The sequence below is a fragment of the Loxodonta africana genome, chromosome 8 (genome assembly GCF_030014295.1).
Source record: "Loxodonta africana isolate mLoxAfr1 chromosome 8, mLoxAfr1.hap2, whole genome shotgun sequence".
Taxonomy (NCBI): domain Eukaryota; kingdom Metazoa; phylum Chordata; class Mammalia; order Proboscidea; family Elephantidae; genus Loxodonta; species Loxodonta africana.
In genome coordinates, this window is record NC_087349.1 from 65709409 (window position 1) to 65723615 (window position 14207).

Below are 14207 nucleotides of genomic sequence, written 5' to 3' on the forward strand. Positions count from 1 at the left end.
TAACCCTTTGGGTAGGTCCTCCAAATGCAGACCTGTTTTATCAGCAGGAGAGTTATTCAGTGACATATGGAGACTGCATTTTCTTCATTTTTCATCCTCCTCAAGCACAAAACCTGAACCCTCCAAATTCAGGAAAAAAAAAATAGCCCATGAAGCAGGACACAGATCTATTGTGCAATTGTTTTTAGACGTCCTTGCCAATACGACAGTTCTGAATCCGATGAGCCTATTTATTACTGTGCTTGTAAAAGAGAATACCTGATCACTGAATATTGTATTCTGTAGCTGATGGCCATCATTGCCTTTTTTACATGGCCGAGGGATCACACACAGAGAAGCTGCCTTTTTTTTTCCCCCCAAGTGGCTTACTCTATCAAGAGAGGGGGAAACAGGGACCATATTTCAAGAGAGGAGGGCAAAGGAACCATATTTCTGAATGCTGTGTTGGCCCCATTTGCAAAGACTTAGTACTTTTTCAATAAAAATAAATTTAATTTGTGGCTACACTTCAAGTAAGATGGTTTGATGGTAAAAGTGGAGCAGTCCCTCCCAGCCCTGGATTTAGAGAAGACGTGTGGCTGAATCCCTTAGCATCGCTTTCATGTGGTTGGGTGAGCTATTCCCAGAAACCCCAAGCATTTTTGAAGACACTGAACTGGAGACGTTCACAATTCTTCCCTCCCATTTTGCCATTAATCCCTCAGGTTTTAACAAGCACTGGAATTAATGCTGCCTACACTCTTTCCTGTCAAATTGGAATTTTTTTCTGCTCTCTTGAATAAACTAATCTGTTCTCCCTAGTCCATACTCACATAAATCAAAGGGGTGGGTGTCAACTCACGCTACATCCAAGTATCAACTTCCTTTTTTTTTTTTTTTAATTAAGCTGGATTTTGACATTTGATTTGAAGAAAGGGTTTTAATGTATAAAGGTAATCTATATATTCATCTCTTCCTATTCTTTTTTGTCCTTATAAAACAAAAATTCAGTCTCAGCTTACACGAAAGCCTTATTCCAGTCTGGTCAAAGCAACTCGGGTTTCATATTTCCTAAAAAAGATAAAAAAAAAAAAAAGTTTGATGAACTGTTGAGAGTCTGTACCAAAAAAGCCTTCTCTGACCAGAGCATATTTCATTGAGCGTTATGATGACATATTTCCACCTTGCTTTATCCATAGTAAGACTTCGGAATAAACAAATTTGTAGAAGTTGAGCATACTGTAGAAATGAAACATAACACCACTGCTATGTTATACTCCCCTGTCACCGACTGAGCTTAATACCTCAAACTCTTTGATTTTTTTTTTTTTGCCTAGAATGCTTTGTAAGTCCTAAAAAGATCTGTTGTCCCAGCCTAATCATGAGAGAGAGAAAAAAAAAAAATTAAACGAATCCAAATTGAGAGATATTCTATGAAATACCTGCCCAACATTCCTCAAAACTGTCAATGTCATCCAAAATGAGGTAAGTTTGAGAAGCTGTCACAGCCTGGAGGAGTCTAGGGAGACATGACAAGTAAATGGATCTGGATGAGCTCTTTGAACGGGACAAGGACATTAGATAAAAATTAAGGACATCTGAATAAAGTATGGAGCCTCTGAGCGGTGCAAGTGGTTAACATACTCGGCTGCTAAATGAAAGACCTACTTGCAAAATATCAGCCACTGATAACCCTATGAAGCATGGTGCTGCTCTGACACACATGGGGTTGCCATGAGTTGGAATTGACCCGAAGGCATGTAGTACTGTTGTTGTTAGGTGCCCTCAAGTCGGTTCCAGCTCATAGTGACCCTATGTGCAACAGAATGAAACACTGCCCGGTCTTACACCATCTTCACAATCATTGTTATGCTTGAGCCCATTGTTGCAGCCACTGTGTCAATCCACCTCACTGAGGGTCTTGCTCTTTTCTGCTGACCCTGTACTGTACTTTTTGATGTCCTTCTTCAGGGACTGATCCCTCCTGACAATATGTCCAAAGTATGTAAGACACAGCCTCACCATCCTTGCTTCTAAAGAGACAGAAGATTTGTTCATTGTACTTCTTCCAAGACAGATTTGTTCATTCTTTTGGCAGCCCATGGTATATTCAGTATTCTTTGCCAACACCACAATTCAAAGGCATCAATTCTTCTTTGGTCTTCCTTATTCATTGTCTAGCTTTCACAAAACTAATACTGGTTTAGTTAATAATGATGTATCAATATTGGCTCATCGGTTGTGACAAATGTACCATACTGATGTAAGATGTGGCCCTGGTGGTGCAGTGGTTAAGAGCTACAGCTGCTAACCAAAAAATCAGCACTTCAAATCCACCAGCCACTCCTTGGAAAGGGACAGTTCTACTCAGTCCTATAGGGTTGCTGTGAGTTGGAATTGATTGTATAGCAATGGGTTTGGTTTTTGGTTTTAATATAAGATATAAACAATAGAGGAGACCGGGTGTGAGATACGTGGGAACTCACTGTACTAACTTCACAACATTTCTGTACATCTAAAACTATTATAAAAAGTTTGTTTAAAAAATCTAAAAAATAAAAATCTGTTGGGCTGATTTCTCTACAAGACTGCTACTAGCTGTGAAGGTCAGAGGCATAACTAAGGTACGGCAGGTAGGGTTTACCCCTTAGGGGCCACTTGAGGAGGAGTGTTAATGAGCAGTTCCTGTTGGCCATCACCAGCTGTGAGAGTCATTCAGCAATTTAAAACTAATTTCCATAGATGCTATTTTCCATGGGTAGGTCCCTGGTGAATGTTGAAACTGGAGTGAGAGCCACTTTTCTTTTTATAAACAGCTTCTCTGTAATGCAGCTCCTAGTGGGTCATATCTAGGATGGTTCCTCACACAAGAAAGACTTTTATTGTGCTACTGTCTGGTTGGTGGTCTGAAAAAGTTACTTCCTAAGAATGAACTATGCATTTTGAAGAACTTGTTATCAAGATTTCCCACCTAGCTATTGGGTAATTTTTAGTTGAAATGTCCAAAAAAATATATTTTTGTGTAAAACCAAAACCAAACCCATTGCCATCAAGTCAATCCTGATTCATACTGACCCTACAGGACAGAGTAGAACTGCCTCATAGAGTTTCCAAGAGGTGGCTGGTGAATTTAACCGTTGACCTTTTGGTTAACAGCCGAGCTCTTAACTGCTGCACCACCAGGTCTCCATTTTTCTGTGGAGGGCACATTTTCACCTTGAACTCTTGGTATGTGTCTTGCTTTGTAATGCTGTGTCAAGACTCGCCAGGAGTTGCTGGGTAGTGGAAACGATTAAGCACTCAACTACTAGCCAAAAGATTGGTGGTTTGAACTCACCTAGAGGCACTTTCTGGAGCCCTGGTAGCACGGTGTTTAAGAATTTAGGCTGCTAACCAAAAGGTCAGCTGTTCCAATCCACCGGCTGCTCCTTGGAAACTCTACGGGACAGTTCTACTCTGTCCTACAGGGTCGCTATGAGTTGGAATCGACTCAACGGCAAGGGGTTTAGAGGCACTTTGGGACAAATGTCTAGCAATCTGCTTCCAAAGATCACAGCCATGAAATCTTCCCCAGGTCCCGTGTCCATGTTTCTAAGTAGGAAGTCTCTTTTGTTTGTTAAAGCACTCAGGGATACTCTTGCACAATAGTTAATAACAATTCACATGAATATTTTGGGGATAAACACACTCATTTGAGAAGAACTTGTTTGACTGAAATGGCATTTTTAGTTTGACTGCATAGTGGCCAGATGAAAACAAAGCATTTTCTCCCAAAGCAGTGAGAATAAATGCAGAACTTATCAGAAGTGACCCCACTGGTTTCTCAGCTGCTGGCTGTTCAGCAGGCTTCAGGAAATGATCAATTGGTCTCAATTAGTTCTCAGCAGAAAGAACCCACCTCATGGTAAATATCACAATTGGTACTAATTAGCTCCATTGTCACCTGTCTGAACTGGTGGGCTGGGAGCTGAGTGAGGTGAGCCATCTCCGTGCAGATACAGAAGCTCACCTGAAAAGGATCAGAGATTCACTGCCCAGGCCATTGTAACAGGCAGAGCAAGCCGCCTCTGCCCCGCGCAGATACACGCAGTTCAGTCTCTTGACTTCTAGCTCCACAGAGGGCAAGAAATCACAAATGTGATGCTCAGAGAAGGACTGTGTATCTCAAAGAAAAAATGCACTTGCATTCAATTGATGCGAGGTTTCATGGTGTATATATTGGCTTCAGGTCAGCCAAGCCTTAGTTCAAACCTGCACTTGCCGCTTACTACTATTCATTTGATCATAAACCAATGGCTTTACTTCCCTGAGCTGGGTTTACTAATCTGAAAAAATAGAGGCAAGATTGCCCACCTAATAGGACTCGTATGGTGATGTATGTGACATGCGTGGCACTTAGTAAGCACTCAACAATTTTCGAACACCCTACAAGTACATAACCAACCAAGTTGGTGAGACGGTGACATCGATACTGTTCATTGGCCTTCCTAGTGATAAGCAAGAAAACTCCCAGGTATTCAGTATCAGCGTGGAGAGAGATGATGAAGTAAAGAAGAGATGTAAAAATTAGCAAATAAATGGAAGGAAATTAAGCAATGGCGTTCTAGCAGAGGAACAGTTATTGTCTCATGTTTCTCAGCTGGGCAAGTTGTGAAAATGGGGTGTGACCCCAAATGGGAAAACTCTCAGGCATGGGCTACAATGATGTAAAGGAAATTCATCCTACAATCAAGTTGGGTCATATTGTACTGATTGTTTAGAACTGGGTTTTCCAAATTTCCCAATGATGTGAAGCACCTGGGTGCTTGTTAAATAACTCACCAGGCCCCTTCCCTGGAAATTCTGATTTCCAAGTCCAGGCTGGGGCCTAGGAATCTGTGTTCTTAACAAGTTCTTCAAGAGCTTCTATGTTCAAATAAGTTTGAGGACCACTGATTTAATTTGGTGACGCTATTATTTCTGCTTTGAATTATTTTTGTTTGTTTTTGATACCATGCTAAATCATGGGGTGTATTTAAATTTTGGGTTGGTAATATGGATTTTAAGAAATACTCCCTCGGACTACATGGTTACCACTGAACTTTTTGTATTCTCAAGTCTGCTGATTGTTGGGCAACTGTCTGTCCCGGTGAATCTTCGTAGCTGAAAATATGGTCAGGTGCCTTCCATTAGGTTACATGGGAAACCTCTGGTTTTCCAAATATGACAGAAAAAACAAAACCAAGCCCACCAGGGCTCCCTAACTATCACACAGGAAACCATAAATATGCTTACAAGGCTTATCTAGGGATACAAAAGCCAAAAGAGACAAAAATTTTACTCAATTGCACTTCCTGGTTGTACTACCTTAACTTACAAGGCTCATTGTCCAGGTATTTTGCTTCAGTGACATTTCTTTCACCTTCGCTGTTACACAAGTCCCCACTAAAGGGCAGTAAATACTTCAGTGGGAAAAGCATACTCCCAAAGAACTCTAGAGGCATAAAAAGTGATTGGGATACCATATGTCCATGGGTCACCAAAGGGTTAAAACAGTATTTTTCACACTTGGGTGCACATGGTAATTTTTCCTGGGGGAATTTTTTAAATATTGATCCCCAGATCCCACTCCCAGACATTCTGATTGAATTGGTGTTTAATGTGACCTGAAAGAGCCCTGGTGGCACAGTGGTTAAAGCACTTGGCTGTTAAAGGTCAGCGTTTGAAACCCACCAGCCATTCGGCAGAAAAAAGATGTGGCAGTCTGCTTCTGTAAAGATTACAGCCTTGGGAACCTTACGGGGCAGTTCTACTCTGTCCTGTAGGATTGCTAGGAGTCGGAATCCACTTGAAGGCAGCGGAAAAGTGGCCTGTCAGAGGATTTTTGTAAAGCTCCCCGCGTGATTCTAAGGCACAAGTAAGTTTGTAGTAACACTGATTTAGAAAACAGCCTGAGGGGCCCAGGCATCTGTAAATGGCGAATCAGTAATAACTAGATGTAAAGTCACATCACAGATCAATCGGTCCCAGCTCGGAATCAAGGTGTAAAACATGATAACAATCCCATTTCAAAAAAACTTCTTGAGAGTGTCTAAATTATTCTGTTGCCCTAGAAACTGTATTCAAGATTACTTGCAGTGAGGTGACCACCATGATTTAGAGGTGTTTAAATGTGCAGCCTAAATCCCCCTAAACTGGCAGCAGTCGCAATGGATGAATATGCATAGAATAACACTGTGGTATGAATCTAATCTTAGCTTTCACTGCACGGTTATCTACGGTACTAACATTGCTCTATTTCCTTTTCTTCCTCTTCCTCATTATCCAGTCTGTAATGTTAGGACTTCGAATAGCCATCAAGGACAGGAGAGATAACCAGGGATGAGGATCTGTGAAACTAGAGCTCAGTCAGTGTCCCAGACAGGAGGGGAGGGTTGTCGAGAATAAGACAGTCAAAAGAGTTAAACTTTTGGAACAAATAGTGCAGTAATACTTCTAGGAGACACAGAGTTACCCACATTGATCATCAGAGCAGGACCAAAAATTACTATTGGAATTATTTGGGGAAAGTTTTGTTAAGCAAAATGAGAAGTCCTCTGGACCTTTGTTGTCTCTGGAAGTGTTTCTTCAAATCATGAAGTAGTCATTCCTACTGTTTATCAAAACTCTTTCAACTACATTATCTAATTCAATTCTTTCAATACCCCCTTGGAAAAGAAGCAGAGAAAATGCCCTGTTCAATAAGCAGGGCAAGAATTATCATGCTCCTATTATGAATTAAAAATTAAGGCTTAGAGGATTCACAAAGCTATTGGTATCAGAGCAGAAAATGAACTTTGGGGACTCCAAGCCTGTCTACCCTCTCTCTCCACCTCAGTGCCTCTTAGGAAGTACAAACTGAAGATGATGCTCAGGCAAAAATAGAGATATTAATAATTGTTAGAGGGAAGAGTGATCAAAATAGTTCAGACAATTTCTAAGCTTAGAAATTAATAGACTTTAAAAAGAAACCTGTTGCCATCAGGTCAATTCAGACTTATAGCCATCTAGGGGACAGAGTAGGACTGCCCAGTAGGTTTCCAAGGCTGTGATCTTTACAAAAGCAGACTGCCACATTTTTCTCCTGAGGAGCAGCTGGTGGGTTGAAACCTCCAGCCTTTCAGTTAGCAGCCAAGTGCTTAACTATTGTGGCATTACCATTTTACATTTCCACCAACAACGTATAAAGTTTTAATTTCTTCACGTCCTCGCCAACACTTGCTATTTTCTGTTTTGCTTTGTTTGTATTTTTTATCATAGTCATCCTAGTGGATGTGAAGTTGTATCTCATTGTCGTTTACACACTAACTTTTGTATCCTCAGCACACAGCCCAGAACCAGGCACACACTACGGTCTCAAGACTCAAAGACATGAAAATGCTAAGGGACTCTAAGAGAAGTAATCAGGATGGGTAATTTCTAATCTTTGGGAAATCAGATTTTACAATCAACTGCTTTTATTTTTTAATACAAACTGAGTCAAGAGATAGCAGGCAAGCTAACTCAATCTTTGCTCCTAGACACCCCAGCACTAATGGGGTAATAACTTTCTGTTGATGGTCACTCCTTTTGGAGTTTGGAAGAATGGTGTGCGCACCCTGGGAAAAAGACAGAGGCAGAGAGGGCTCTGAAGGAAACAAGACGCCTTTCCCTTCATCTCAATTAAAGTTAAGTGCCCAACTCATGACTCACGTCTTGGCTGTACCCGCTTCACACCTTCCCCGTTGTCAGATGCCTGGTGCTAGATGATTGCCTCTAAGAGGGGCTTTTGACAGCAGTGTTCTCCAATTACATGTTTCCATTAACAAAAGAAATATCTTTATGGGTTTCTTAGGTACTTGTAGAAATATATACTAGCTCACTAGTAGTCAGAAACATCTGATCTGTCTGCTCACAGCCCTCTGACAGTCAGGCATTTGCTTTTAGGCAAATAAAATGTCAACCACCATTAAACAGCATATGGCAACAATATGACCATTCCCTCTCTGAGGACCCACCTCTCCCCAGAAGAGATGGTACTTGAAATAGGAGGTGCTTTTAAATGCAGACACCCCTTATCCCTCCCACTTGGGCATGAAGACTCGGGAGTGGGCAAAGTGCCACACAGAGAAGGACACAGGCAACCAGATCAAAGGTGAGCATAGGGGACAAGCTCCCAGCCAGCAGTGACTAAAGGCTGTCTGCCTTGGGCATATGGGTCTGTGGTTAAGGGGAAGTACCGTCCCTAAACTGGCCTGGGTTAACTCTACAAAATAGAAAACAGCCTCCACAGCCACTTAAAGAGGGCTTTGGGCCGATTTGAATTGAATGCAGTGGTGCTCAGTGAATGAAGGAAGCCGTTGAAAGCGAGTCTCCACCCCTCTCTGTGGAATTCCCTCAGTGAAGGAGCTAAAAGTAAATTGGCTTCTCCTGAAATAGGTGATAGGGGTATGGAAGCCTGTTTGCTGGGTCAGCTGATGTGTAAGTGGACCTGAGGCAATATGGACAAGGAGGTGGGCTGCCTTTGTGGGATGGCCAGTATCCAGACAGTCTGCTCAAGATTAAAAAATAAACCAGGTTTCCTCAGGAGCCTCTGGGGTAATGATGGCAGCAGGGGACACCAGGAATTGTCAATAAGAGATAGCCTGGTCCTCAAAACATAGTCTCAAAACATTGCTTGTCCTGATTTAAGGGAGCTATACTATTTTTTTTATACTATGCAAATAAGCAAAATGTGATATTTGTCCTGTTGGAGACAGAATATAGTCAGTCAGCCTCGACCAGTTTTACATCAAGCTCTTATTAACATATGACCTTATCATATTTCTGGGCCTCTGATTTGGCCAACAACATGGCTGTATCAATGAAATAACTAGCTTTGTAAAAACAGTTCAACTGTAGTGTCAGGAAAGCTTATTTTGATTAGACAGTTAACATTGTCCAAAAATTCTTGTCAACTTTATAATTATTTTTCCACTTATGTAGACCACACATATACACTTGTATAGCGCCAAGGGTGATAAGGTGGGGAAACTTCTTGTTTCCAAATAATTTTGTTTGTCTAAACTGTATAAATTGCATATTTTAATAATGCTTTATTATCTACTTAATAATAGAATTAATACAAAATTCAAAATGCCTAGGAAAGCAGTGAAATTGCTGTTAAATAACATTAATAATTTTAATAATGTTTTTCACACAATTTGTCTTCAGAAAGTGTACTGTTAAAAATGAGGACAACAACAAAAAAAACTCCACAGTTTTTAGTAGTGTTTTGGAATTGCCTTTTACTTTCTTCTAGATAGAGGTAACTGAAGGATGATATCATCCTTTGCTGCTTTCACTGACAGTACATTCCACAGTTGGCATCATCGACTGGGTCAGTGGCTGTATGACTGGCAGGATGTTGAGGAGATTTTCAAAGACGCTTTACTCTGAGGAAGGATGATACAGACTTTCCAAATTAGAAAAGGAGCTTACATTGTCAGGGCTGTCAGAGGGGGACTGTCCCACGTGTCTAAAGGAACCTAAACATTTGGATGAAGAATGAAAAATTCAGTCAATCATCCAAATGTTTGCACGATTACATCAAACATCGGGGTACTTAAAAACATCTTGAGAAAAGACTTAATTCTAAACTTTACATCTAGATAATTGAGATCATACTGCCTTAGTGTTTCCATATGAGTGATAGTGCGTCAAGTGTGGCACATTCTAGAAATCTATTTTGAACCTTTTATATGTATATGTATATATCCCTTGCCATCACGTCAATTCCAACTCATAGGGACCCTATAGGGGTAGGACACAGTAGAACTGCCCCGTTGGGTCTCCAAGGAGCGGCTGATGGATTCAAACTGCCAAACTTTTGGTGAGCAGCTGTAGTTCTTGAGTGGCTGGTGGATTTGAACTGCCAACCTTTTGGTTAGCAGCCGAAGTTCTTAACCACTGCACCACCAGGGCTCCATATATATATATGCATGTGCATACATACATATATATAGATGTGTATGTGAACATATGTACATATGTATACACACACACAAATATGTATTTATATACACATATATGTATATATGGAGTCCCTGGGTGACGCAAATGGTTAATGTGTTCAACTGTTAACCAAAAGGTTGGAGGTTTGAGTTCTCCCAGAGACACCTCAGAGGAAAGGCCTGGTGATCTGCTTCTCAAAAATCAGCCATTGAAAACCCTATTGAGCACAGTTCTACTTGGATGCAGATGGGGTCATCATGAGTCAGAAGCAACTTGACAGAAACTGATAACTGGAACATATATATGCATATGTATGCATATATATAATAATGCATTGAGCTTAAAAATAAGTGGAACTGATAAATCACGTAACTACTCATCCTCTTCTGATCTTCCAAACATAAAATAAAACTAAGTAAGTCTACTTATTTAGCCTCATGGAGATCTTGTACAAATTGGTTAGCAGCAAAACACAATGGACACTGATGGCAGATCTCTGGTGCTCCAAGCTGTTGTTATTTTTGTTTTAGCATGAATTTAATTTTTTATCAAATTTAAGTAGAATTTTGACTTTTTTGAGATAGAGAGCTTTTGTGGCCCTCAAAACTTTTTGAAATTATTTAGTTAGTACTTAATTGGGACTAAGTGGTAAATGAATGAGGGGAAAAGTAAATGGATGAATGAACGAATGATCAAATAGGTATTGGACAGAGTTCTCAGCTGGTGGGATTGGAGTCTAAAAAAAATAAAAGCAGTTGATTGCTGTCTGTGTTTGAGTTACCTAGAAATGTTTGAGTTATGCAGAAAAATGTAGAAATATCTCCACTGTTTGTTTTTCTCTAGTTTAGTCTCTCAACAAACTGCAAAAGATTTGAAGGGGTATTTGTTGGGATTTAACTGAAGCACGGAAGCAATCAAGTGGTTGAATTCGGAATTTTTCAAATTGAATGGCATTCCATTATCCATATTGATTTGAGCTTCGGTAAATTCAATTGTTGATACCACCTGGTTAATTTTAAGTCTTTCTGAAGCTTAAAAATAAAAAAGTTTCCAACATAGCTCAAGCAACATAAGAATTTCATCAATTGAAAACTAAGAATCATTTCTGTGGGATGTGTAAAACAAGAAGCCGACCAGCATTATTTTCTTTCGTTCTTTTTTATTTCAGTATCATTATTGAGAGTTATTCTTGAATTTTATGAAAACCAGATTGGGGCATGATGCATGTTCTCCATCGAATCATGTTCAAGGAATTGGGACTGAAAATCATTCAAACTAGAAAAATATGACTGAAAAATAAAGTGTGCATTCCTAACTCTACCTCAGAATATCTGAGACTGTTTCTGACAAAGAAGCCTTAGGCTGACTGTAGCTCTGAATTTTTTAGAAATGGAAGCTTAGCTTACCAGTCAGAAAAAGATCATGTATGTATTTTTTAAATCACATCTTTGCTGGTTTTTCAGTTATAACGTTTTATCCTCTCACTTGTTTGTTTAGAAAGCTGTGATTTCTCACTATTGCCCACAGAAAAAAAATCCAAATTCTTGTGAGTGTCAGTCAAGGCCTTCTCTTATCTGGCCCAGGCTACATCCTCACACAAATTTCCTACTACCCACCTTCACCGGCAAGCTCCTTCCCAGCCAAACCCTACTACAGGCTGTTCTCCAGCCTCTGCTTTGCTGCCTCTAGGCCTTTGTTCCCATTATTCCATCTCTCAGGAATGCCTGTTCTCCTTTTCGCTTGCCAAATGTTCCACATATACTTCAAGGTATAATACAGCCTCTAAGAGGTCTTTCTAACCACCCCACCAGTTCAACCCTCCTCTCCCCTCCCCCTGTATTACATGCACATGTCTGCACATGCATGTACACATACATATGTGTTCCTGTGATTTAGTCGTGGCATGTATTACATTCAAGACTGCTACCTAGGTATGCAGATTCTGCCCTGCACAAGGATGCTAAGCCCAAGCAACAAGTGGGAACAAAAAATTCCACTTACTCTCCACTTCCCAAGGCATGCACCTGCCCACCTGACTGTGTCTCTGCAAAGGACCACCTTTTTTTCTGTTCACACAAAGGCACTATATGGGCTAGCAGCAGCTCTCTTCATCTCTGTACACATTTTTTAATTCCCCTTACCAGGGCACAAGTTTGTTGAGAACAATGACCACTTTATATTCCCACCATGCCTGGAACAATACCTTTCTCACATATAGTAAGTACTCAATGGTTTTCATTGAATTTAATTGAAAAAAAATTTAAAAATTGAAGGGATGAAAAATATTTATTAAAAACAATTACCTCAGCTTATAAATGCAAATGTGCAAAATACTGCAAAACTTGAAATGTGCTTCTTAGCAGATATGGATCAGTTGAGTTGTCTGATTTTCAGTGCGTCATGTTTCTGCCTCAGCTAAACAATTTCCTATAAAATGTAGTGCCGGGTAGTCTTCTGTGGAATTTCGGAAACCACATTTGTGATGCTGTGATAGACTATGGCAGAGTTGGACTGAAATCCATTTCTGACTGTTTTGTTAAAATAGGCAAAGAATAACATTAAGAATTGTCTGAAGTGGGCAGGGTAAAGGTCAGGGAGAATGCCCATGGGAGGTGTGGAAACTTTGGGAGGAACCAGCTGGATAAGTCTGAAGTCATTATGCTTCCTAGAAGGCCACATTAAGCAAAACAAACAAACAAACAAAAAAGCACCTCATTGCAAAATCCTCAAAGCTAAAGTTACTCTGACTTTGCCAACACTGTATATAGTATAACTTGATGTGGCCATGTCCCTAAAATAAAGAATCGCTTTGTAAAGACTTTAGTGGAGAATTGACTTTAGCTCTGTTGCAATTCTACTGATGAATGGGAAATGTCCATAAATCAGGCTTTACGAACCACAAAACAATGATGTACATAACATAGGTTTCATGCCTATTTGATGACATGGCCAGGCTTTCAAATTTAAGTCTCAAGGGGAACCACTGGGCAACCTCTAGTCCATATCTGTGTACAAAATCTCCTGCTAGCTACGCACACCCGCTTTAAACTGCCTCATGTTTTCCAGGATGTGTTGAGTTTATGAGATGAACTGTTTTCTCTTCAGGAAGAAACAAGAGTTCTCCAACAGTTTGAATGTGTTCTCAAGTCTCTGGCATCTCTCTCTCTCTCTCCTTTTCCCTCCAGTCCTCTGTGATGTCAGTCTGCTTTGCCCGTTTCCATCCCAACTTGGTGGTCGGTGGGACTTACTCAGGCCAGATTGTCCTGTGGGATAATCGCAGTCATCGAAGGACACCAGTGCAGCGGACACCCTTGTCGGCTGCTGCACACACAGTAAGTGGAACTTTTGCCACATTCCTGTCAGCCACCCAAGTCCTAAAGGAAAAAATAGCTCAACTCACAAAAGTACAAATTTTGCCAGTAGCTCTGAGTTACCAAAAGAAAAACCAAACCCACTGCCATTGAGTTGATTCCAACTCATAGCAACCCTATGGGACACAGTTGAACGGCCCTATAGGGTTTCCAAGACTGTAAATCTTTTACAGAAGCAGATTGCCACACCTTTCTCCCACAGAGTGGCTGGTAGGTTCAAACTGCCAACCTTTTGGTTAGCAGACGAGTGCACCACCAGAGCTCCTAGCTCCATGTTAGAAGTATCTAATTTATGGTGATTTTATCCTGACTGACTGAAATAAATCGGAGTGAAAAGTAGGTGAAGGAAACACTGGACTTAGAGAAATCAATTAATAATCTACAATTGCTAGTGCATAGAAAAAATCTCTTTAGATGACTCAAAAGGCTACCAGTGAGAATGGATTCAAACTGTAGAAGAACACAGGAATTTTGGCCTTTTTGAAGAGGCATCTGTGGAATTGTTTTCCTAAAGAAACCCTTCACACCTGCATTATTAGCTGGAAACATATATTTTCAAATGAAGAATAAGCGTTTCAGGTCTAGGGATGGTTTATGGGACTTTGGCCTTTTCCATTTGCAATTTGAGGGAGTCCTATGACTTTAAATCCTGGAATGTGTGGTGTCTCAATGTAAAGTCTATAGTGACAGTATAATCCGTAGGGTTAAAAGTCAACATCTCAAAACCATTACTTATAATTTAGTAGAAGAGGTTCAGTACAGTGTTCATAAGACAACTATACTGTCATTTCCTTTAAGAGAAAGACAGGTATGTATGGCAATTGTTAGGAGGAACAAGAAAACAGGCATGTCTCCATCAATTCCTGA

General features: G+C 40.4%; 1 protein-coding gene across 1 annotated transcript in view; it reads left to right on the forward strand.

Annotated features, from left to right (window-relative positions):
• The window catches only part of DYNC1I1 (dynein cytoplasmic 1 intermediate chain 1), a 130833-nt gene that overhangs the window by 46659 nt on the left and 69967 nt on the right, over positions 1-14207 (forward strand). Inside the window, exon 6 of the mRNA XM_064290407.1 lies at positions 13155-13301. Coding sequence (XP_064146477.1) covers positions 13155-13301 — 147 coding nt within the window. The remainder of the gene's footprint in view (positions 1-13154; positions 13302-14207) is intronic.